The sequence below is a fragment of the Microtus oregoni genome, unplaced genomic scaffold (genome assembly GCF_018167655.1).
Source record: "Microtus oregoni isolate MIOR12 unplaced genomic scaffold, Mior012 000003F_ref0000135, whole genome shotgun sequence".
Lineage (NCBI taxonomy): Eukaryota > Metazoa > Chordata > Mammalia > Rodentia > Cricetidae > Microtus > Microtus oregoni.
The window spans coordinates 29,865,408-29,890,292 of NW_024543062.1; the positions used below are offsets into that span (position 1 = coordinate 29,865,408).

Here is a 24,885-nt window from a genome sequence, read left to right on the forward strand (position 1 = left end):
CAGATGACTGGAAGGCTGGGTGGGGCTGGGTGGGGTCAGTAGAGCCCCTGCCCCCAAGCTGGAAGTTAAAGGCAGCAGCATCTACAAAGCAGAGGCTTGTTTATTGACACACCAGAAATTTGGGTACAGTGGGCTTCCAGGTAGCAAATCATTGTATAAAACCTTCTGACGTGGCTCCTGATCCATACAAAATGATTGTCTGCATGGTGTCGAGTAAGGCTGGGGTGGGGGAGGGGAAGAGCATGGTTCCATAGCTACCCCTGCTAGGCTGTGACTGAGCCCCAGTCCCCACTCAGCTGAACTGAGGGAAAGGCATCTGGGCTAGACAGGGTCCCAGGGCATCTCAGCTCACAGCCTGGGCCACATCCATCTGTCCCCTGCTTAGCAAGTTTGAGAGTCAGCTTGGTGTGCCCAAGGTGACCCTGTGGGGATAGGTGTCCCCAGTCTACATGACTGGGTGGGGTTTGGCGCCTGGCTGGTATGTGCTAAACCCAGGGGTTCTGGTACCTCATATTAGGCCCCAGACTGGTCCCCACACCTGGGCCCTTCTCCCCTGCGCTAAGGGGTACTTAACAATTCCTGGGGTAGAGGAAGGCCTAGGACCAGGATGCTCAGAGGCCCTAGGCCCTCTGTAGAGGCCTCCCCTTTTTGCTTCCAAAATGCCCATACACAAAAACTAAGGCACCCAGCTATGCAAATGAAGCTGCTTCTCCGGAGAGAGGGCTCAGGAGTCCAGGCTGAGCTCCAATGGAGGCAAAGAGCCTTTCAGAGTTAAGGGGATGCTACCAGTCTCTTGCACTGCTTGTGGGAAGCAGTGGTTTTCCCAGGGGGGCTGTGCTTTATTCAGAGTGAAAACACCCGCTTTCCAGCTTGGCCCCAGGATCAGCTGAGTGGGGTGTTGGGCCTGGCTCTATCTCCTGCAGCTGTGAGAACATGAAAGGACCTATGCCTGTTCATTCTGAGTCCCAAGAAGCAACAGGCATGGAAGGCCAGGTTAGATGGAGGTGCCAGGAGGTAGGAGACACTTTCCCAGCTCTCCCCAAGCCTGCTTGCCTACTCTGTACCTCATCCCTTGATGGACACAACAATGGGATGAAGTGACCCCAGGAGGTGGAGGTAGCTGAATGCTTACCTGACCCTCCTCCCCGACCCACCTAGTTTATGAGAGCCTTGGGGAGGTCAGTCCTCCTTGTGCCTCAGAATCCATGGTGCGGTGGCGCCAGGCTGCAGTGATGGGCAGTGAGGGATCCTGGGCTGTGGCTCCCTCCCCAGCCTTCAGCACCGGCTCAAATGAACTCTGCTGAAGAAGCACTCCCAGAAGGGACACGGTTTACCCTGGGTCCAATTCCTGGGGCCTCCTGCTGGGCCTGGCTTCCCACCGCGTCCCAGGCACCGGTCCCACAGGGACCTCCTATCACTTCCATCACCCACAGACACTGCCGTCCTGAAGGCGGTGGGGTTTCTTCCTAGTGGTTTTGTCCCGAATACCAGACATGGACACCTGTGACGGATGTGGGGACTATTGGGGACACTGCAGGGATGGGGCCCGAGGCAGCAGCAGGGAGGGCCCACCTGGTGTCCCCAGGAAAGCTGGCATTGCTGAGATGGCACAGCCTGTTTAAGGGGCTTCTGGAGAAGAGGGCTTCCAGAGATTTCCATGGTAGGAAGAGCTCAGTCAGGCCTGGTCCTCTAGCCCAAGCCGACTTCTGAAGCTCAGGAAGACAGAGCAAGGCGGTTCAAACCAGTCCCGGCTAGTCTTTTTCTGTCTGTGTAAGTATGTGCATATATGAGTGTGTCTGCATACACACGGGTTCCATACATGGTAGTACATAATACTGTGGGGTTATTGCATAGAAGAGCTGGCTTCACGGGGCCCGGCTAGGTGACAGTCTGGGAACGCTGGCGACTGCCAGGAGGCTGCTGGGTGGTGGGACCAGGCACGCTGCCCCTAAGCTGCTGCTGCTGCATCTCCTGCTCCCGGGCATGCTCCTCGTACCACTCCTAGGACAGAGGCGAGTGCTGCTGAGAGGTGGCTCACCTTCCAACACACTCCCCCCAGCTGACCTGGGGGACAGCAGAAGAGCCTGCTGGGTGAGGTCAGCGGAGGCAGCCAGAATCCCACCCACCAAGATAAGCACCCACCACTACCCAGGGGATAGGGACAACGGCCCACAGGGGCTCTGCAGGAGCTCAGGCCTCTCCAGGTTCATTGTCACCTCCATTCAGACAAAGCTTCTGCTGCCCTCTGAGGGGTCACAGGGGCCTTTAAGTTCACAATTGCTTACCTCCCAGTGTGACCCAGAAAGTCAGCCACTCCCAGGGCCTGGGGTACTGGGGTAGGGCCAGTGTTAAACAGTTCCCTCATAGTTTAAAACCAGACCCCAAGCCACAGACTCTCTCCAGAGTGAGCCCATGGCTGCGCTCCCTCGTTAGCAAAGGGGAGATTGAAGCCTGGCATGGGCTGGCAGGCTGGGGGAGGATGGGAGTTGCCTGGCCTCTCCTGGGCAGCTGCCCTGCTGCTCTGTGGGGCTTACTGTTTTGTCATTTTGGGTGGGATCTGTGGCGCCAGGGCTCGGTGGCCTCCAACCACAACTTCTTGTGTTAATGAAGCTGTTGCATAGGAAATCCAGAAACCCCAGAGGAAGTTGAGCTGAGCAGGGCTCAGGCCGCGGGTTCTGCTGGGAGGGCAATGCTGCCAAGCACACGGTGTTTACACTACAACAGCTGCCGGCATGGTGAGACAGGGAGACGGTGGGAGGAAGGAAGTCTCCCAGTCAAAATGCGACCGCCCTGAGCCCAGCAAAGCTTATTTCCATTGAGCAACGGGGGGCAGGAAGAGGGAAGCAACCACCAACCACCCTGTGTGGGCAGCAGGTCCTTCAGGGCCTGCCCGGTCTCTTCCCTCACACATCTCTAGAAAGAACCACAGGGCCACTGGATGCCCTCAAGGGGCTGGATGGGAAAGTGGCCACCCAGGAATACATCAAAATGTCAAGGCTGTGAAGTCTCAGTCCTGAGTCCCTAGGAAGACATGGAACCTTCCCATGGCCTCCACCAGAAGGCCCCTACCTGGATCTCCTCCTGGCCACTCCCCTCCAGGGCATTCGCCCCTACCTGGATCTCCTGCCCCCCCCCAGGGCATTCGCCCCTACCTAGATCTCCTCCTGCCCCCCCCAGGGCATTCGCCCCTACCTGGATCTCCTCCTGCCCCTCCCACCAGGGCATTCGCCCCTACCTGAATCTCCTCCTGGTACATCTTCAAGCTCAGGTCACTTTTGGTTCTTGATCTCCGTCCCAGAAACACCAAGGAATTTTGCTAGGGAGGAATGGAGGCTGTGAGGTTTGTGTGGCTGCAGATGGCACGGACTCACCTGGGCTTGGGCCCTAGGGCTGTACCACAGAGGCTGCTCCTACCCCATGGATATTTGCAAGGATGCCACCAGCTTGAGATGGCAGGCCCCTCCCCTTGGCAACTGTGGAGCCTACGGCCCCTTACCTGGTATTTCTCCATCTGAGAGAGGGTGTCAAGCAGCCGGGTGACGTCAGAGGAGGCACCTCGCACCTCACGATAAAGCTCCAGGATGGCCAGAAGCTCCTCCTTGGATATTTCTTTCTCAATGACGATGCCATTGTCCACTGAGGGTGGGAGAGCTGGGTCCCATAACCACTTTCTCCCACTGTGGAGTTTGGCACTTCCCTCAAGCAGCACCCATTCCTGTCCCAGCCACTCGTGGTCCCTCCTTCCCCTCCCCTCACTAATGTCACAGGAAATCATGTTCAGCCAACAGCTTACAGGGGACACAGGCATCAGGGGAAGCAGGGTATGGTAATCTCGGGGTTTAGGCATGGAGAGTAGGTGGGTGGACTATCTCAAGGCCAGCCTTGGCTACCTCAGGCTATTTGAGCACCTATCTCACAGAAGGCTTCACGAGTCTCCAAGAAAACAGAAAAATATCAGGTGGCATTCAGGATGCACAGACAGGATGATTGCAAGTTCAAGGCCAGCCTCAGTTATATCCAAGACTGTCTCTAAACACACACATTAGCGAACATATATAACATCACCCAGCTCGACACCACGTCGATTTAAGAACAAATAGGGGTGGGTGGGTAGTTCTGGTGGTGTTTGGTTTGGTTTTCTTTCTTTAGTTTGGGGCTGGAATTCAGGACTTTGCACATGTGTATAGAAACAACTCTACCGCTAAGAATGAAGACTGAGCGTAGCCAGGCTGCTGGGCTGCGAAAAGGATGCTGTTTACCTCTGCAAGGGGCATTCACACATGGGAATCGGGAGCCGTGGTGGTATGAGTGTGCTGTGGTGAACTGTGGCACTGGCTGGCAGAAGGCTCAGCGGTACATGCCAGTCAGAGTTGTGCAGGGTTGGGAAGGACACCAAGGGGTGTTCCTCCCACAGCCTTCTCCACTCAGAATGAAACGATGGCGGCTACTTGTTTTTCATTTAGAAGTTGTAAGCATTTTTCTGCTGTTAGATTTTTTTAAATTTTTGTACTTATTAAGGTATGAGTGTTCTGTCTGCATGTATGCCGGCAGGCCAGAAGAGAGCATCAGATCCCATCATAGCTGGTTATGAGCTGCCATGTGGGTGCTGGGAATTGAACTTAGGACCTCTGGAAGAACAGCCAGTGCTCTTAGCGGCTGAGCCATCTGTCCAGCTCTTCAGCTATTAGATTTTTAACATCAGCTACAAATGAGACCTAGACAGACTAGCCAAAGCCGGACAGCTGATACACTGAGACAAGCAGGCAGGGGGACAACAGGGTGCAGCAGATGGGCAATGACACCCGCACAGACCTTCCGAGTCCTGACTCTTGCGGCTGTAGTTCATGCGGAAGACGAAGGCCTCCAAGATGAAGGCCACGATAATGGTCATCACCACCTGGCCAAAGAAAGACAATGTCATGGCCCCGTTAGATGAGGCCCTTCCTCTCCAACACTGCAGCCCAGGGGACCAAGAACGGTTGTGGTGGACCTACCATGGTCACAATATAGAAGGTCATGAAGTACAGGCGACTCCAGTGGGAGGTCTGTGAGGTGACACCTTCCTGGAGAGAGTAGAGAGTGAGCCCACAGGTGGCACTAGCCACCATCTCCTCCTGCTCCCTGGATCTGAGTACTCCTTTCTGTAGCATCAGTCCCCAGCCCTCTCCAGCACGGCTGACTGGAGCCCAGGTCAGCACAGGCAAGTCTTCGACTGGAGAGAATTTAAAGAATGGGGGGGGTCCTCCCCCCTGCTCCTACCCTCCCACCCTCACCGTATTTTTTCTTTATTTTAGAAACAGAATCTGTGAACTAAAGTGATCCTCCTGCCTCATCCTCCCAAGCAGCTGGCACACCACCACAGGGCCTGGCATGTCACACTGTTGACCCATGGTCAGATGCCCAGAGGCTGTCACGGTGCATGGAGGAAGGGAGACAGCCGGTAGCACGGAGCCATGGGCGGTGCACACACTGGGGCTTTCCACTAAAGCATGATAAAGGACCCCACACCCTGTGGGGACTGTAAGGGAAATGCACCCCAGCCCCGAGAGAGGACAAAGGTGGGGGGCCAGAGCTTACCATGATGATGTACCAATTGTTGACAACTGTGAGCTCAAACAAGGTCACTGCAAGGGAAGGGGGCATGCCTTAGGCCAATGTCAAAGGGCCTCTCTGCCCCTGAGTAACTGCTTACAGGGGCACCTGCCAACCAACCCATCCTCCGAAAAGTGTGCCCTTTGCCTGAAGAGCCCCTTGGGCCAGGTCTGGCTGAGGCTGGTAGTGAGGAGCGGAGCGAGCAGCAGACTTAACTGGGTGTGTGATGGGAGCAAGGGGGGCTCTCCCTTCTCTTGAAAGGCTACGCCAGTATTGTGTCCCTCCTATGCTTTTGTAAGGAACCAGAGTAGCGAGGAGCCCTGGGGCCTCGGTCAGGGGCTGCCTGACTACTGAAACAGCGCTATTGTGCTGGGTTCCCTCTGATGGCACTGAAGGTAGGTGTGCCATGCTGGCTTGCAGCTGGGCTAGGACCTCTTCCTTCTCCTTCATGGTGAGGTCTGTTAGCTGAGCGAGCCTGGATCTGCCTGTGCTCCAACCGCACGACACTGCTGTGAGTTCAGGGGACTCCAGGAAGGACGCTCAGTGGCTATGAAGAGCGGGAAGACCAAGGCTGGGAGGACCCCCCGGGACTCACTCACCAAAGCTGTTGAGGATGTTGTCAAAGTTATTGAGATAGTAGTAGCCGTCCTCTATCTTGGTCTTATTGTCCACCGTGTGGTTGATAAATCGGTAGGCATCAGCTACCGTGCTGGAGCTGACGAAGGGCACAAGAGGGCAGGAGGGTCACAAGATGACTGACCACCCTCTCTGGGACAAGCATGCAAAACAAGGCCTGACTAGGGGTCTCCTTGTGCCACCCATATCCTACCCTAAGCGTAATCACTGGTGTGCCTGCACCCCAAAGGTCGAGTTGGAGGTAGTGAGGGCCTTCTCTGTCCTCCTAGGCTTCTCTGGAGCACTGCCCATGTATGCCAGCCCAGTTACCCCACCTGGAGGGGACCCTGTTTGCCACACTCCAGGTTTCTACTCTTCTGTTAAAATCCATGCTGCCATTTGTAGAAGTTAGGTGCCCATGCACCAGGGAGCTGGCTAACAAGGCTATGTCCTGAGTCCCCAGCTGAGCGGTACACGGACCCTGAAGGGAGGTCTGGGATGTGTACTTGAGTACTGTGGGGACCGTCATTATGGGCTCTTGGTACCAGGGTCACTGGTGACCTATCAGTATTCAAGGTCATATCAATAGTGGACCTTGCTCATATCCTTTTAGAGAGGAGGGGATAGGTTAGGGCCACAGAGGTGTCACCTGGCTCTTCATCCCTCATCCCTGTGATCTTCTTGCCAAGCTCATCTGTCTAGACTCTTGCCAGGTCCCAGCCTCTCCTGGACAGTGTAAGAGGGGTGAGGAGGGGTGTGTCGATTGAGGCCTGAGCTCTGCTAGGGATGGGCGACCCTGGCTCCCAAACTGTCCCTCAGCTCTGTGTGCCCAGCCTAGGAGTAGGCTGCCCGCGCCGGGCGCATACTTGCAGCAGTTGCGGTACAGTCGCCCGCTGAAGAACTCCATGCCCACGATGGCGAAGGAATAGTAGAAGGTGAGCAGTGTGAGGCCGAGGCTGGGGAGGCAGAGGGACAGGGCCGTCAGGGTGGGTGAGGGGGGCGGTAGCTGCAGCGCGTCCTGGTCCCCCGGCACTGACTGCGGGAGGCATGCCCCTAGCCCTGGCCAAGTGACCACCGAAAAGTATCTGCAGGGGAGGGGCCGCGTGGCTCATGGTGGGGGACGCTAGGGACAGATGCCCCTTAACCAGAGATGCACCCCTTACCTGTGAAAGTAGGCTCACAGGTGACCCCTTACCTGTGAACGTAGACACAGGTGGTTAAGTTGACAGCTCTCTGCCCTCCCCACTAGACAGCTCAGCCAGGTCAGCACTGCCGAGGGGACCTCTATGGTCCAGATTCTGTCTCTTTGAAGAGCCCCCCAGACTCCCTGAATCCAGCCTTCCTGGGATTCCTCCTTGTTCCTGCTTCCCCTGAACCCCTACACGAGCCTCATACCGCCTGGACCTGTAGGCTGAGAGGCGGGCAGTACCTGGCCATTCGTGGCAGCAGCTCAAACATGGTGTCCAGCACATTGCGATAGCGTTTCTTCAGTTTAAATAACCTGAGTGACGAGAGCACCGTGTTGCTGGAACCACAGAGGCAGGGGCATGGCCACAGCCCACTTCGTCAGATGGACCAGAACCCTGTAAGCCCTCCTCTCCCCACGTGAAGATGAGGATGAGAAACCTTGCGAAGCTGAGCTCAAGACTCAAAATGTGGCACCGTAAGGGCAGACCTGGGACACTGGCGCAGGCCAAGACCTGCGGAGGAGTTACAGACCGTGCCAGCCTCATATTGTATTATATGGTTTTAAAAAAAGCAGCAAGTGTCCCTCCCCCCACTGGAGTGGACAGATGAAGCCAGCAGCTCAGACAGGACAACAAGACCAGGAAAGGGGATGTCACACTCGGAGACCTCAAAAGGCGGATGTGCAAAAAAGGGACAAGCCACAGTGGACTTGCTCTTGGATGGCAGGGAGTGGGGACATGGTAGAACCCCTTGGCAGTAAAGCAGCCCTGACTCCTGAGGCTCGGAGAGCCAAACCCCAAGGAAGACAGGTAGGCAAGTGGGATGCCAGGGGCAAAGGGCCCAAGAACAGAGGTTGAGACAGGCGAGAGCAGAGGCCTGGGACATCACTCTAGTCCTCAAAGGTGAGACACCCTAACTGAAGACCGGGCAAGTGGGCAGTGTGGCTCTTCCTGGGCCATAGGCCCGACTGTTCTGCTAATCAAGAGCACTGTGTGCCCCTATCCTGCAGGGCCCATGCGAGCCAGTGAACCTCGGCTGAGCCAAGGGTTCCCACCACCCAACACCCACTGCCCATTCCCTAGCCCTCCCTGCAGGTCACCTGAGCAGCTGAAGGGGACGTAGGACCACAATGAAATAGAAGGGCTCCATGTTGAGTGTCAGTGCGAGCAGTCCCAGGAAGGCAAATGCTGTGACCGAGAAATCGAACCTGGAGCCAGGGGAGAAGCCAGTTTGTTAGTGACATCCCAGACCCCTTCCACCACTTCCTCTGGCAGCCCTGCTCTTAGCCAGCTTCAGAGTCCTGACCAGTCACGGGGTATAGTCCACAGGACAATGAACATCGCCCAGCTGGCCATCCCCCAGCCACAGCTCAGGCCTACGCTTCAGCCTTGGCATTCTGACCCCAGGGCGCACGTCCCTGAAAACAGCCTACGTAGATGGTGTTGCTCTAGGCACAGGGTAGAAGCCTTGGCCTCAGTAGCCTCTGGAGGGCTGGTCACACTGGGACCTGGCCACGCTGAGGAACTGAAGGCAGGACTCAAGACGCACCAGCTCTGGTTTTTTTCACTGCCAGCCAAGAGGAGGTGACACCTTCTGTGGCCCTTGTGGTTTGGGGGGTTTTGCTTTTTGTTTTTTGAGACAGGGTTTATCTATCTAGCCCTGACTATTCTGGAACTCACTATGTAGATCAGGCTGGCCTTGAACTCACAGAGAGCTGCCTGCTGCTGCCTCCCAAGTGCTGGGATTAATCATGCCCAGAGCCCTTGTGGTTTTAATGGGAGAGATTAAGTCTGATGACTAAGAGCCAGCTCTGGGGGCCAGTGGGAACTGGTGTGGGTGGCCCTAAAGGCTTCAAGTAAGAGCCCCAGGAGTCTTGAATCATAGGCGACAGAACTTGCTGTTCTCTGACCCTCCAAGTGTATCCTCAGAGCTACCTGCCCTTTGGGTGTGGGTGGGGAGAGGATGGCTGCCACAAACACTTCAGCCCCAGGGAGACCATGTGCTCGACTTACAAGTTCCATCCAGAGGACAGGTACTCCAGAGGACCCAGGCCAGCCACCTTCATGAACAGTTCAACTCCATAGACTAAGAGAAGAAGAAAACATCAGGGGCTGATCTGAGCCTGACCAGCTAAAGGCCAGCTGAGGAACGTGGTGACGGGGACAGCTAGAGGGAGGCCGGGCTGAGGGACATGGTAGAGGAGACAGCAAGAGGGAGGCCAGGCTGAGGGACATGGTAGAGGGTTGTGAGAAATCCAGGGATTTGAAACAGGGTAAGAAAGTCAGACTAAACCTCTAAGATGGGGTCCTTTAAGGTTCTGTTTTAGGGGTGAGCCATGAGATGCTGCAGTCAGAGCTCTCACAGCTGGGTTTAAGCCAGCAGGTGGGCAGAGTCAGGCAGCACACTTACTGGTGAGAAACACAAGGTAACTCCAGGGCACATGCTTCGAGATGAAATTCCCACCTGGAAGACAGAGACGTGGCAGCTGTGTCAGCTGGGGCCTTGAGTAGGGCAGGGAAAGGTCACTGCTGCAGCTCACCTTTCAACATGAATGTCTCCACCAGGATCCACACCCCGTTGACAGCTACCACCAAGTCTGCAACAGAGAAGCCATGAGAGGGGGTCAGAGGGACCAGCCTGCCAGCCTACAGGGCAAGAACCCACAGGGTGTGAACAGAAAAGGCCAAGGCCACACATTGTCCCCGGAGGATCCCTCCTCTGCTTAGAGTTCTCACTACTGACCGACATCGCCCTTAGGAAACGGCCAGGAATGACACAGTTTGTGTCACTATAGCAACTGAGTTCAGATGTTCAGATGAGCCCAAGTTGTCAACACAGATGGCATGAGCTTGTCTGACTGTGAATTGACTGTGTGATGTTAAGACCCCCTGTTGCTCTTGCAGAGAGCCTGGGTCCAGTTCCCAGCACCGAGATGGTGGTTCACAACCATCGTAACTGCAGTCCCAGGGATCTGCCGCCCTCTTCTGACTTCTAAGTGCTCAGGCACACATGCAGTGCACAGATACACGGGCAGGCAAAGCAGTCCTACTCATAAAATAAACATAAAACTTTGCTTTCCTCAAAATGCCTGCACGAACACAGTAACATCGCACATATGTATGAACCTTCCACCCACCACTCACACGTCTGGAAATGACCCCGGGACCAGCAACCAGATAAAGAAATATGTCCATGATGGGAGTCGGTGACTGTTTGAATAGACTGATAACATTTGCCAAGGGGCACGGAAGACCATGTGGTCCCTCTCTGTGTGATATTATGCAATGGTATCTACTCTTTCTTAACCACTGAAACACACCATAGTGGGGGAAGGGTGCCTAAAATGTGCTTAAGTATTTAAGATAGAAGTTATATGCATGCACTGTTTTTTTGAGGCAGCATAAGTCACAATAAAAGTTACCCATTGGGAGGTAATGGATATAATCTATACTTACTTGAATATAATTTGTTTTGAAAATTTGACTTGAAAGCATATAAAAATGCTACCAAATATATCTAAAGAATGCTCAACCATGTCGCAAGGATATGTGCTCAACTATGTTCATAGCAACATTGTTTGTCATAGATAGAACCTGAAAACAACCTAAATGCCCCTCGACCAAAGAATGAATGAAGAAAAATGTGGTACATTTATACAATGGAATACTACACAGCAGAAAAAAATAACGACATCTTGAAATTTGCAGGCAAATGGATGGAGCTAGAAAATATCATTTTGAGTGAGATAACCTAAACCCAGAAAGACAATTACCATATAAACATAAACAAAAAAAAAACAGCCTTCAAATCACAATCCAGAGAACTTAGACAACAATGAGGACCTTAAGAGAGACATACATGGATCTAATCTACATGGGAAGTAGAAAAAAACAAGATCTCCTAAGTAAATTGGGAGCATGGGGACCTTGGGAGAGGGTTAAGGGGAGGGGAGAGTAAGGGAGAGGAACAGAGAAAAATGTAGAGCTCAATAAAAATCAATAATTTAAATATATTATTAATTATATATATTATTGCATATATATATATATATATACATACATACATACAAAAATCCAAAATAAAATGAAATAAAGAAAACCGGTGTAGTGGCACACACCTTTCATCCGGACACCTGGGAAACCGAGGCAGCCAGCATTCTGTTAGTTTCAGAGCAGCCGGGGCTGTCTCAATACAACAGAAAAGACGAATGTGTGTGTGGAGTTGGCGACCTGCCCACATAATAGACAGGACCTATTTCTGGGACCTGAAGCACACTAGGCAAATTAGTGTGTGTCCTGAGGCGATTTTCCAGGTGACACAGGGTCACACCATGGGTCACAGGTCCTGTGCTTATGCTGCAGGGGACTCTCATGTTAAGACTGGGAATAAGATATATCAGAGTAACGAGCTACTGAAAATGAAGCATCAACATAGACTCTTAATTTGTCTGTTTGTTTTGGGTTTGGGGGGGGTGGTGTTTCGAGACAGGTTTTCTGTGTGTAGTCATGGCTGTCCTGTAACACACTCTGTAGGCCAGCCTGGCCTTAAACTCACAGAGACACCTGCCTCGACCTCCTGAGTGCTGGGATTAAAGGCCTACGTGTTGCCTCACATCAATGCTTTGGCAGCGGAAATGGGAGGACCCTGCAATTCAAGGCCAGCCTGGAATAAAGGGTAAATGGTGGGACAGTCGGTTCCAGAGTGAGACCCTGTCTCAAAGATAAAACCTACATAAATAAAATAAAAATGAAAATAGATGTGTACGGCATGCTTCTTACTGATGATGGGGTCCAGGAAGATCCGCCTTACCCAGGAGGCTGGTTTCTATGGATTTCTGCCTCCTTGATTTAAATCAAGCCTCTGAACACTGCGGGAAACCTGGAATCAGTCATGAGCACTGTACTCAAGCTGTGGCCTATGAACATCTCTTCCTCCCAGAAGGAATCAGAGCTCGCCTGCTAGACAGAATCTGTGGATGGTCTGAGAGCCGCGCTGAGCCCTGAGCACGTGAAATGTGCCGTGGACGCGGACTGCTGCTCCACCGTGACCTCTGTGTGATGCAGGGATGGACCTGGGGCTTCCTGAATGCCAGGCAAGGACTCTACCACCGAGTGGTACTTCCAGCCCTAGTCTATTTTCTTCAGATAAGGTTTTGGTGTTGGCCCACGCTAGCCTCAAACTTACGGCAATCTCTCTGCCTCAGCCTCCCAAGTGCTGGGACCACTGTCATGAGCCACCACGCTTGGCTAGAATCCTTTTCCCCCAAAAGAATCACATGTGCCTATGAACGCAAGCACCAGATATGGGGTAAGTACCTGGGGGAAGGCAGAGAAAACAGACCCCGTCTTCCGTAGCTAACCACTGTGGTCCCAAAGGACCTAGGTCTACAGCAGAGACACAGAGCTGAACCGAGCATCCAGAAGACCAGGAAGGGACCACATGCAACAAGCATGGTAATCCAGGTGTGCCTGGACAGACCCCAGTGCCTGAGCCACGTGCTTGGCGCCTTCTGATCTCTTGCCCTTTCACCTTCAAGAACAAAGGACTCAGAAGGGCAGGGGCCCGGAGCTGTGATGGCGTCCACTTACACATGAAATACTGGAAGGCCTTGGACTTCACAAGGATGTTAATTCCTGTTTGAAGAGAAGAGATGTTAAGGTTAGAAATGTCCAAGCAGCCAGGCATGGGTGTGCGCCTTTAACCCCAGCGCTCAGCACTCGGATCCCTGAGTTCGAGACCAGCCTGGTGTACAGAGTGAGTTCCAGGACAGCCAGGACTACACAGAGAAACCCTGTCTCGAAAAAAACCAAAACCAAAACCAAAATACAAAATAAAAAAAAAAACACCAAAAAACTGGCCTTGAACTAAAGGGTAATGAATCCATGAAGAACAGTGATGTAAGCCTCTGGTTTAACTTTCTTTTACTTATTTATTTATTTTTGAGATGGGGTTTGGCTATGTAGCACAAAATGATCTCAAACTTGCCATTATCCTGACTCAGCCTCTCCAGTACTGTGATTATGGGTGCCTGGTCAGCCCTGGTTCTTCCTGGTTCTGGAGCTAACTGCTTACTTCCCTGTTGAGTCACACACACTCACCTTTAAAGATAAGGAAGGCCGTCCGGGGAAGCTCATCAAACCAATGCTGTCTGTTCTTCTTTGCCTGCAATGCAGAGGGTCCAGGGGAGATGGGGTCAGGGACTAGAGCCTATCTCAGGCCTCCACAGGGGCTGAGTGCCCACAGTGCTCCATGCAAGGTCAATATCTGCATATGACCCATCTCTCTGAGAAGGTAAGCGTGGGAAGGCTGGGTCATGGGGTTGGGATCCCTGTTGTGGCTGAGATGTCTGAGCCCCACTGCAGGCTGAGCTGCCTTCCCCAACCGCTGTGTGCAGAAGGGAGGACTCTCACCTTCCACTGGAGAGCAGCAACTTCGTAAATATCATAGAAGTCCTTCAGGCTGTCACAAGCAAAGTGAAAAGGCAGTCACCCGCAAGGCAGTCACATGACATTCAGCTTCTGCTCCCCCACCTATCCACGGCTGCCTCTCACAGGGAGATGGACATCTTGAAGGGCCCAGAACTGTCAGGGCCCTCACCTGCAGCATCCTGAATGCCTTTGTCCCCCAGGGGTGAGGATGACTCAATCCACTTAGTCCACAGTAACCACATCTGCCCTGGACAGAGAGCCCTGGACCACTGCCCCTTAGGGGAACAGAGGCCTCCAGGCACGGACAAAATGGTGCTTTCAGTTCAGGGAGCCCCCACTTCCACAGCAGGCGGTGTCCAGCAGAGTGCACAGCATCCGTGGTGTTTACCAGCCTCAAGGCCAGCATCGAAACTGAAGAACCTCGGACTCAGTCCTTCCAAGGTGGAGTGAAGGGTGTGTGTGTGTGCGTGGAGGTCAGAGGACAACTTTCAGGAACTGATGCCCTCCTTCCACCACGTGGGTCCCAGGGATGAAACGCCAATCACCAGGCGCTTGCCCCACTGAGTCATCTCACCTTTTCTGGCTATTCATCTTTGTTTGTTTGTTTGTTTTTGAGGCAAGACCCGAAATAGTCCAAGCTGGCCTCAACCTCACTACATAGCTCAGGGTGGCATTAAATTTCCAATCTGCCTGCTTCAGGCTATTATGTGCTAGCATTAGAGGTATGAACCACCTCACCCAGCTTCAAACATTTCTTCTCAGTCAAACCAGACTGAAGTGGACTGTCACTGGGTGTCTGTGGCTTGCAGATTACCAATGGACATGACCACCTGAGAGCTGTGGTGTAAAGTGCACCCCGCCTCCTAGCCCAGGACTGCTCTCCCACGTGGCTCCTGGCTCTCACCTGAGCAGAGGAGTGTTGCTCTGATTCAGGGCCTTGAAAGTCAGGAAGCGTTCTCTGGCACTCATCCGGGGCTTGTAGAAGCGCATCAAGCCTTCGAACTGTCTATAGGAAATGCCGGCCGGCCTCTGGGGGAGAGGGAAGGCAGTGTGGTGGAAAACAGATGGTACCATGCCCGGGGCAGTTATTCAGATATGCATTTGGGAAACTGCATTTTCTCCCACGGGGCAATATGGCAGCTACAGGGTCAGCAACTCTGCCACACCAAAAAGGGGTACTTTGGGTAGGGAGAGAGAATGAAGTCCCTGTCCACGATTTGGCCCCCACAGTCCTACCCGCTGGCTGACAAGCAGGCGGTAGGCGTGCTGGATGGCAGTTCGCTTGTGCAGCAGCAGAGACTTGAACTTGCGCTTCTCGATGTCATTGAAGGTGTCGAACACCACGGCCAGGAGCTGCAGAGGACAAGCGTGGAGCCTCAGCTGCCCTCTGAGTGTGTCTTAGGGGGTCGCTGCACTACCCAGGACAGGGACATCTGCACATCTCTCTCCTGAAGACACCATCACTGGGTTTTCCTCAGACCCCCTCTTCTATCCCCCATAGCTGGCCCCTGCTGGCCAGAGGACAGGCCAGGGACTTCAACCCTGGAGCCTCCTCCTTCTACCATGGTCACTTTTCTTGTGCATCAGTTTCATGTAAGGTTCCAGGAAGTGTGTGGGGGAGGAGCTGGGGGCTGCATGCCAGGAAGGAACATTCTAGAACTGCCCCAGAGCAAAGTCAGTTCATAAGGAGGGGAACGGAGGGTGGGGAAGATCTGACAGACTTCGTCTTTCGAAGCTGTTTCGAGTGAGCTCTCCTGTTCTTTCTGCTGCTTCAGATTGCACCCCCCCCCCCCCCCATTGCTTTTCAGGTAGATCGAAGGCGAGCATTTTTCTACCAAAGGCCACACAGGAAAGACTTGAGGAGGCGTGGGCCCATGGGCTCTGTCACAGTTTACTCAATCCTGTGGGACTGTTCCAAGGAGAGATCAGCCACCAATGAGAGTAAACACAGGGTGTGGTTGGGTGCCAATAAAACACACTAAAAGTAATTACTGTGCACACACATGCACGCATCTGTATGTGTCTGTGTGTGTCAGTGTGTGTGGAGATCAGAGAACACCTTTTGGAGGTCCATTCTCTGCTCTTCAGGCTGTGAGGCTATGAGCGCTTTTACCTGCTGAGTTATCACACTGGCCCCCTCTCTTATTTCTTGAGACACTGTCTCACTTTGTAGCTATATGGCTGGTCTGGAGCTTGCTGTCCCCCTGCCTCCACTTCCTGAGTGCCAGGGTTACTGCACCAGGTCCCAGTCTTCCATGCTGTTTTGACTTGGTACTGGTCACACAGAAATTCTCTGCTTTTCCTTTTGTCTAGTCTTCAGACCCTCCAGCTCTGCCCCATTCTGGAGGGGAGGTTAAGGTGGACAGGATTTCCCATGCAACCTGGAAGAACTATGCCATGTTCTTTCTGCACAGTTCCCTGTGGCTGTCCACACTCCCACCCTGCCTATGTAACAGTCTCTGTGGAAACTTCCAGAGGTCTAACATGGGGAGGTACCTGTGGGGGCAAGTCAGGAGGGGACAGGAGGACGTCCACTGTGCCAATACAGATCTCCACCTGCCCCTTGTAGTTCCTGTACTACAACCTACAAACACATCTCCCTTGTTCTGCGAGTCACTGAGGAAATTACTGATCCTGAAATGGGGGTTGTAGGAACCCCAATATGCAATGAGTGAGCCAGAAGCAGAGGGGTCCCCTGGTGGTCACAGCTGCCTGAAGTTTGGGGACCAAGACTTGTGGGTCTGGCGCTGTCTGGAAGTGGTATGGGAAAAGTAGCCAGAAAGCACATACACAGCCTGACCACAGGCTGATTAAATCTTCAGAAACTGTGGAGACCTTGGGGCCTGGCTGGCCAGGAACCTAATTACAAACTACCTCAGTTCCTTTACAGCCATTTAAACCATCTCTGCATGCGACCTTGCCGTTGTGGCTATTAAGGAAATCCTTCAGGATATACAAACCAGGCACCAATCCAAAGGCTAAGAGTGCCCTCGGCTGGCACCTGAGGTCCACAGCAGGGCTCTCCTCCTCCTTCCCTAACGGCAGTTCCACCACAATGTTTGAAGAGTGTCACAACAAACCTTGGTGGCCACGTTACCACGGAACACAGGACTCGGGGTAACCTCAAGCTGTGTTCCCAGGCCACGGTCACTTGTTTAGTTCCAGAATAAATGTTTCCTGCTCCCACTGAGGTGAGTGAGGGCTGCGTCTGTGGGACAGTGGGCATTGTATTGAGGAAGCCAGGCAGTGTCTGTGGTAACACTGCTTGCTGACCTGTGGGGACAAGTCCCTCACCTTGTGGGGTTTCTGAGTCTCAACTGGCGAGAGAAGAGGAAAAGAGAATCTGCTTCTCCTGGCACCTCTCGGTGGTCAGGGGAACTGAGTCATCACTGGAGATGCTGGGAGCCAACAACGGGTTCTCACCCAGGGCAGTAAATGCCTATAACCACCATGCCATCTCTCCAGTCTGCTTTCCGTTTCTGTCCTGGGTCGATTATGGGGATCAACTCAAGGATGTTTTTAAGATGTTCACAAATAAGAGCTGAGGTACGTGGCTCAGCTGGCCCCCAGTTCAATCCCCAGCCCCACATAAATCCGGGCCCGTAAAAGTCAACTGCAATGGGATAGGGGTGGTCCAGGGGTGGTCAGCTTCGCCAGCATCAGAAAGGATGTGAGTTCTATTCACAACACCACAAAACCAGGAAACTATGGGAAGCCCTGGTCTCTGCTCACTCTGCTGTTGCTATGAGTCTCCGCCTAGTGTTGGCTACAGTCTTGATGTCAGCAAACACCGCTGGTGCCCTGAGCCAGCCCAGTGTGCACAGGGACTTTGTGTCCCTCATAGAACACATCCTGCTTGGGTTATCTCATGGTTTACATTAATGGGGCAGAAGTTCCTGGCATATAATGAGACAGGATGCAGTACCAAGCTACTCTGAGCTGTGTGGTGATGGGCACACATGTCCCTTTGTCGGCCTGACTCTCCGCTGCCTCCCCTGCATATGATGGTAATGAAACCACAGCATGGCTGTCCTGCATCTATGCACAGTGCCTGGCTGGCTTCAATAGGACAAAACGTTTACTGTAAGGAGGAAAAGATGCAGCGGTGAGAACCTCCTCTCTGTGCAATCCAGCACCATCTACAGCAATGGTGGCACAGAGGTGGGGAATCCTCACAGCATTCTGTAGGGCACCACACACACAGCTGCTGGATGTCCTGACATCTCTGTCCCCGGGGGCCCAGCGCTGTAGTAGAGCCAAGACAGATACTCACCAGGTTCATGATGAAGTACAGCTCGATGGAGAGGTACACGATGAAGAAGATGCAGGACCACGGGTTCCGGGAGTAGGAGGGCATCATCACGTCTGGAAAGCTGCATTGCAGAGGCTCACCTCAACGTCTAAGGATGCACCTTGCAGCTGCTCCCCTGCACTCAAGCTACCCCCTTTCCCTCCACTCAGCCCCGTGTGCACTGCGATGGGGGAGGACCTCGGGAGGAAGGAGACAGCCCGGGGCTGGAGTGGGGCCAGAGCCAGCAGAGGGAGTGGGCCCAGGCTTACTTGGCTGTGGTGAGAAGAACGAACAGGTTGACAATGCTGTTCTCCAAGGTGTTGAAGTACTACAAGGAAAGGGTGGGGATGTGTGGACGGCCTGGACAGTCACATCCAGGGTGCCCCTCTCCCCCTTCCTCCTTCAGATACAATGGGCATCAAAGCAGAGGTGCAGCACCCATGCAGGCCTGAGCTTCGTGAGCTGTGCTGATGAGAGCAGTCTACCAGCTAAAGAGGTGAGGGACTGTTCCCAGGGTATCACATGTCCCTGCAGTGAGATCCCCTCCTCCATTCTCTATCAGAATGTTCCAACATTCCAAACATGATCTTTGCCCATAAGAAGAGGAAAAGGGTGCCCCTCAGCTCTCAGAGAAAGCAGGTCCGAGGGATGGGGACTCTTGGGAACCAGAAACCTGGCAGGGTGCCCCTTCTAACATGGCCAGGATCCTCCCACCTACCCTGTTTGGCAGAAAAGTCTCCCTGTAAAACAAGGGACCAAGACCTATTTACTTACTGGGTCGGAAGGGTTAGTGGAAAATAAGTAGAAACCTAGAATGTGGTAGAAAAAAGAGACCAGGAGTGGAGTTAAGCGGAGCACCCATGAGTGTGCGCAGGGAGTGGGGGTCTAAGTGAATGAGGGCTGGAGGGGAGGCTGGGGAGGACTGCAGCACTCTGGAGAACACGCGTGCTCTCTGGAGGAAGTCATGCTGCTGTATGCAAGTCTGCGGACACCTGGGAGTGAGTGCTGGCTCTGTCTGGTCTAGCCATGGAAAAGGGCTGAAAATCTGTATAAATTTTGCATAAAAAAAAAAAAAAAATTTGCATAAAATTGAATTTTAAGATGCAAGGTTTTTAAACTAATCACATCTGCGGGAAGGATCATAGATGCAGGCTGCGGACAGACTGTCTCTGCGCTTAGAGGACATGGCAGCCAGGCCCTGGGCAGGGATGTTACTCCTTCCTTCCTCAGGAACCTCAGAATTATGACCCAGGGAAAACACCCTGCCACCACATAGATGACAAACGGAACTGAACAAGAGTGGATGGCAGTGCACATATGTGATCCCAACACCAGGACACTGAGGCAGGACACTCAAAGGTTCTAAGCCAGCCTGGGCTACACACCAAGACCCGGCTGCCCCAGCCCTTCCACCACGTGAGGATGTAGGGGAAGGTGCTGGGTTTGCAGCCTCCAGAGCTGCAAGCAGCTGAGGCCTTTGCTGCTGAGCCACTCGGCGCACAGCACTGTGGTACCGCCCCCAGGGGTGCAGCCTTCATGGCCCACACGTGACTGGAGGGACACAGGGCGCTCACCCAGGATGGCAAAGATGATCATGAAGAAGAGCAGCAACAGGAGGATGTCCATGAAAGGCGGCAGTGACTGGAAGATCTGGCGCAGGTTGCTGGGGAGAAAGACAGCCAGCTGAAGGGTAGCAGGGGTGGGAGGGGTCATCTGTGCCTTGAGGCGGGGGACACGCTGGTGGAGGTGTGACCTGAACACCACATCCTACTGCACCCAGGAGGCCACCGTGTTTACTCAGCCCTAACGCACCTGAAGCCTCCATTCAGTGGGTGACAGGGAGAACTAAGGTAGAAGCTGCCACATCCACCCAGGGACAGTGCCCTACAGGGAAGGCATGGCAGGAGGCTGCACGTGGCCAGGAGGACCAAGGTCACTTTGTATAGGCTGGAGGGTACACATGCAACAAAGGACCACCGCTCATGCCCAGCCATCAGGGGGTCCCTGGCCAAGTGACAGGATGGACTCTCCAAAGAGGGCTTTAATTCTGGTTTGGGTCAGCTCAGGCTCAGGGCTCTGGACTGGGTGGGAGAAGCCTGCAGGACGGGGCTGAGAAATCAGTCAGCTTTAGGCCAATGTTGTAGGGCTGGAGAGATTATACACCAAGATAGGGAAGGCCCTCTGCCAGAGTGAGGATGCCGTGTTCCCCAGAATACCTACCACCGCCAAGTTGAAGCTAATGTGCTGACACTCGCCCCAGAAGCAGGACTGGGCTGGGGCCAGTCAACTCAGCTCCTGCCCACTCCCCTCCCTGTCAGTCAGGATGGCTAGGCAACCACAGGGGACTATCTGACCGCTAAGCCCCAGGCCTTACCGCCGCACTCCGCCACAGTACCGACAGTCCACCAGGAAAATGCAGCGCAGTGCCCGGGTCACCCGCACGTGGGACGTCTGCCGCACCAGCACCACTATAGCCTCAATGAACTGCACCACCAGGACAGATGTCTGGGATGGGAGGTCAAAGGTGGTTAGCTCCCTGAGCCAGCCTCCAACGTACTGACCCAGCCAACAGGGACCACAGGGCTCCTCCTGTCTCTGCCTCTCTCTGGGATGGGAGGTCAAACGCGGTATTGACACAGCCCACAGAGACCACAGGTGTGACAGGGACCTAGGGGAACAAGCTGCAATGGAATGGATATATTACCTTGACCATGGTGCGTTTGTGCCGGACGAATGTGTGGAAGCCCAGCCAGCGCAACTTCATGCAGAGTTCAAACACCACCACCATGAGGGCGAACAGCTCCAGGGTGGCGTGAACCTGCAGTCAGAGAGGTGAAGGCTATCCTCAGGGAGCCCATCCATGGGACACACACGTACACACACACACCACATACACCACACACACACACCACATACACACACACCACACCACACACACACCACACACACACATACACCACACACACACACCACATACACACACACCACACCACACACACACCACACCACACACACACCACACACACACACAGCCGCGCACATAATTCTTTTAAAAAGAGGGCTATGTGAATACCAAACTCTATAACTATGCTTCCCCATGGGATGGAAGGAGAGGGACCCAGGGAAGACCCTCAGTGGGCCTCTCCCACGCATGACCACAGGATGGCCAGGTGTGACACGCCTCCGTGTGGGTTCTCAAGGCCCCAGCCTATCTGTGGAGTTGCTGGAAACAGAAGGGCGCCTCCTCCCACTGGGAGCAGGGAACAGCTGAGTCGACTCTCTTCCCTTCTAGAATGTTCCCCGCTAGGTCCCCTTAGGTGGCGGGCAAGGCTCCACGGCTCCTTTCCCTGGAGCACTCACGTAGATGCCGAGCCGGAGAGCAGGGACAGCGGGTGACTCGCACAGCGACAGCAGCAGCAGGAGCAGGGCGATGAGCAGCTCCATCAGGTAGAAGAGGTGGTTGTGTGCGAAGAGGTAGGCAGCCAGGGCTCGGGCATCCTTGGGGTGTGTGAAGAACTTGTCATTGTTCTGGCCTTCCTACAAAGACAGGACAGCTTGAGCATGCGAGTAGGCATGGAGGTGTCATGCTGGAGAGGTGGAGGGGCAGGAAGCGGGGCAGGTCACAGAGGCCAAGACACGGTTCAGGAGAGCCTCGCTGAACAGCCAACCTTTGCCTGGTGATGGCCAAGAAACGCTGCTTAAATCTGCCAAACTAGAACGTCTCAGAGGTTGTGGAGAAGTACCATCCCTAGGGGCTATAAATTCTTAGGCCTGAAGTAAAGAGCTCACACATAGGCCAAACTAGCAGGCTGGCCTGGCTTTCCAGCCTTCGCTGTGGGCACTGACTAAATTCCTTGCTGTCCTGGCCAGTGGTGGACAGGACAAGGCTGGAGCTTCCCCAGAGGTGCAGAAGAAAGGAGACCTTTCATCAAACAGTCCCAAGCAACGGTAACACTCAGGAGCAGACAAACGACTACGCCCAACAAGACTGGGGCTGCCCTGGAGAGCCTGCTGCACTCTCTGTACACAGCTCCTTGCTTAGGGCTCTCCAATGTGGGAGATGCAGCACCCCAATAACAGCCTTGGTCATACTCCAGGACGCTGCTCAGTGCCCTACGACATACAGAGCCCCACAGGATGAATGACGTACTGCAGATGCCACCATACAGAGGCTGGGACCGCACTCACTCACACCTCAACTGCCCAGTGGTTCAGTGTCCCAGAGCAAAGGACAGGTGAGGTGTGAGACTCCTACATCCAAGAAGGCGGTGGGACAGCAATAGTCCCCATGGCCTTCTTCCCCTGCTGAGGAGGCCTTGGCTGTAGCTGACAGGGTCACTTCCTGAACGCTGGAAGCTGCTATTCTCATTAGCAACAGAAGAAAAACCGCAGGCCAGACAGAGGAAGCAGGGTCGTGCCCACGGGACGCCGAAAGGCCCTGTGGTCTGTGCAGGGCGGCATCTCCTACCATCTCATCGTGGCCTCCAGGCACAGAAGGTTAGGAAGCCTCTGCTTTAAATTACTAGACTGTGCGGTTCTGGCACAACTAAGGGAAGGCATAGCTAGAGAGCCCGACAGGAGGCTCAGCTACGAACCCAGGGGATGGGGTGTTGACTCCCAACAGCAAAGATGGCCCGAGAATCCACATCACAGGACCTAACGCAGCTCCCAGAGAGAGCTCTGGGCTTGTGCACAGACTGTCCACCCCAGCCAGGTCTCTGTTCTCTGTTCGCTCCAGCATGCCAGAACCTCGAAGGTCACGGCACCCAAGGGTGAGTGAGAAAGTTAACAGGCATATGTGAGAAGAGGAAGCCCCCAGCAGCAGACACCCTCAATGCAGCCAGGGCTGCAACCCACATGCAACCCACATACACCAGAGAGCTGAACTGGGAGTGCGGAGCTGGCCCTGACTCCACCCGGACAGCCCTCCAACACAGATTGGAATCCTAGGATCTGAGTTCTGCTCTGCTCTTTACTGTGAAAAGCTGATGCTGGGTCAGGCGAAATGGCGTGGCAGGCAGAGGTGCTTACTGCCAAGCCTGATGGCCAAGTTCAAGCTACAGGGCCAGTATGGTAGAAGGAAACCAATTCCTCGCAAGTTGTCTTCTTATCACCACATGCGTACCCCTGTTACAACGTACCCTGTCACATGTGTACCCCATATCACACGCATACCCCATCACACGTGTACCCTGTCACACACATACCCCCATCACAACGTATCCTGTCACATGTGTACCCCATCACACACATACCTTGTCACACACATACCCCCATCACAACGTATCCTGTCACATGCGTACCCCATCACACGCATACACCATCACATGTGTACCCTCATCACACGCATACCCCGTCACACACATACCCCATCACAACGTATCCTGTCACATGCGTACCCCATCACACGCGTACCCGATCACACGTCTACCCTGCCACACGCATACCCCGTCACACACATACCGTCACACACATACCCCATCACAACGTATCCTGTCACATGCGTACCCCATCACACGTCTACCCTGCCACACGCATACCCCGTCACACACATACCGTCACACACATACCCCATCACAACGTATCCTGTCACATGCGTACCCCATCACACGTCTACCCTGCCACACGCATACCCCGTCATACATGTACTCCATCACATGCATACCCCGTCACACACATACCTTGTCATGCACACATGTACCCCCGTCACACATGCTACTCCAACACAATAAACATAAAAAAATAAAAAATCATTAAACTGATGTCTTAGCCAGCTGTAGTTGCATCATACACTTTGAATTCTAGCACTTGGGAGGCAGAGGCAGATGGATCTCTATGAGTTCTAGACAAGCCTGGTCTACATAGGGAGTTATGGGAAAGCCAGGGCTCCATAGAGAGACCCTGTCAAAACAACAGCAACAACAAAAAGATATCTTTAAAAAAATGTTCTCTATATGAGGACTCTAGATTTAACCACATATACTCACTATGAAGACCAGGCAGGCCCCAAACTTGTGCTGATCCTCCTGCCTCAGTTTCAGCCACCACACCTGGCCTGAAACCCATTATTAGGTTTGTCTTAGTTAGGGTTCTATTGCTGTGAAGAGACACCATGACCTCAGAAACTCTTATACAGGAAAACGTTTAATTGGGGTGGCTTATTTACAGTTCAGAGGTTCAACCCATTATCGTCATGGTGGACATGGTGGCGCACAGGCAGGCACAGTGCTGGAGACGTAGCTGAGAGTGTTGTATCTTGACTCACAGGCAACAAGAGGTCTGAACCACTGGGCGTGGCTTGAGCATCTGTGAGACCTCAAAGTCACACACCTCCTCCAGCAAGGCCACACTCCTAATCCTACACTCCCTTTGGGGGCTATTTCCTTCCAAATCTCCACTAGGTTTGAGTCTAGGACTTTCTGTTGGCTAGTCAACTGCTATCCCTGGGTCTACAACCCCCAGGGTTCAAGGGATGGACATCAGGTTGCCAGGCTTGAGCTACAAGCACCTTTACCTTCTGAGCCATCTCGCTGGCCCTTAATTTCCAAAAAGATACCTTCTCTTGTAAAATAATTTGAATAATGTAGGATTCTGAGGAAGTAAGAATGCCACCAGCAAGCTATTACCCTTTCATCTGTGTATATGCTACGTGGAGGCCAGAGGTCAAGGCACCCATCCTGGATTTTTGTTCTTGTATTTTTGGAATCTTTCAGTCTTTCACTGGCCTGGAGCTCACGAGTAGGCTAGACTGGCCAGCAGCCTCACGACCCA

General features: G+C 53.6%; 1 protein-coding gene across 1 annotated transcript in view; it reads right to left on the minus strand.

Annotated features, from left to right (window-relative positions):
* Positions 1–82: 82 nt before the first annotated feature.
* Positions 83–24,885, minus strand: part of Tpcn1 (two pore segment channel 1) — a 55,196-nt gene continuing 30,393 nt past the window's right edge. The window contains exons 4-28 of the mRNA XM_041648092.1: positions 21,475–21,651; positions 20,819–20,932; positions 20,489–20,619; positions 19,689–19,777; positions 18,889–18,923; positions 18,384–18,442; positions 18,097–18,196; positions 15,060–15,176; positions 14,728–14,852; positions 13,806–13,854; positions 13,494–13,557; positions 12,984–13,028; positions 9,935–9,991; positions 9,805–9,858; positions 9,408–9,480; positions 8,495–8,602; positions 7,637–7,708; positions 7,074–7,163; positions 6,192–6,307; positions 5,578–5,624; positions 4,995–5,063; positions 4,813–4,897; positions 3,497–3,636; positions 3,236–3,316; positions 83–2,001 (exon numbers count right to left, since the gene is read on the minus strand). Coding sequence (XP_041504026.1) covers positions 1,879–2,001; positions 3,236–3,316; positions 3,497–3,636; positions 4,813–4,897; positions 4,995–5,063; positions 5,578–5,624; positions 6,192–6,307; positions 7,074–7,163; positions 7,637–7,708; positions 8,495–8,602; positions 9,408–9,480; positions 9,805–9,858; positions 9,935–9,991; positions 12,984–13,028; positions 13,494–13,557; positions 13,806–13,854; positions 14,728–14,852; positions 15,060–15,176; positions 18,097–18,196; positions 18,384–18,442; positions 18,889–18,923; positions 19,689–19,777; positions 20,489–20,619; positions 20,819–20,932; positions 21,475–21,651 — 2,220 coding nt within the window. The 3' untranslated portion in view covers positions 83–1,878. The remainder of the gene's footprint in view (positions 2,002–3,235; positions 3,317–3,496; positions 3,637–4,812; positions 4,898–4,994; positions 5,064–5,577; positions 5,625–6,191; positions 6,308–7,073; positions 7,164–7,636; positions 7,709–8,494; positions 8,603–9,407; positions 9,481–9,804; positions 9,859–9,934; positions 9,992–12,983; positions 13,029–13,493; positions 13,558–13,805; positions 13,855–14,727; positions 14,853–15,059; positions 15,177–18,096; positions 18,197–18,383; positions 18,443–18,888; positions 18,924–19,688; positions 19,778–20,488; positions 20,620–20,818; positions 20,933–21,474; positions 21,652–24,885) is intronic.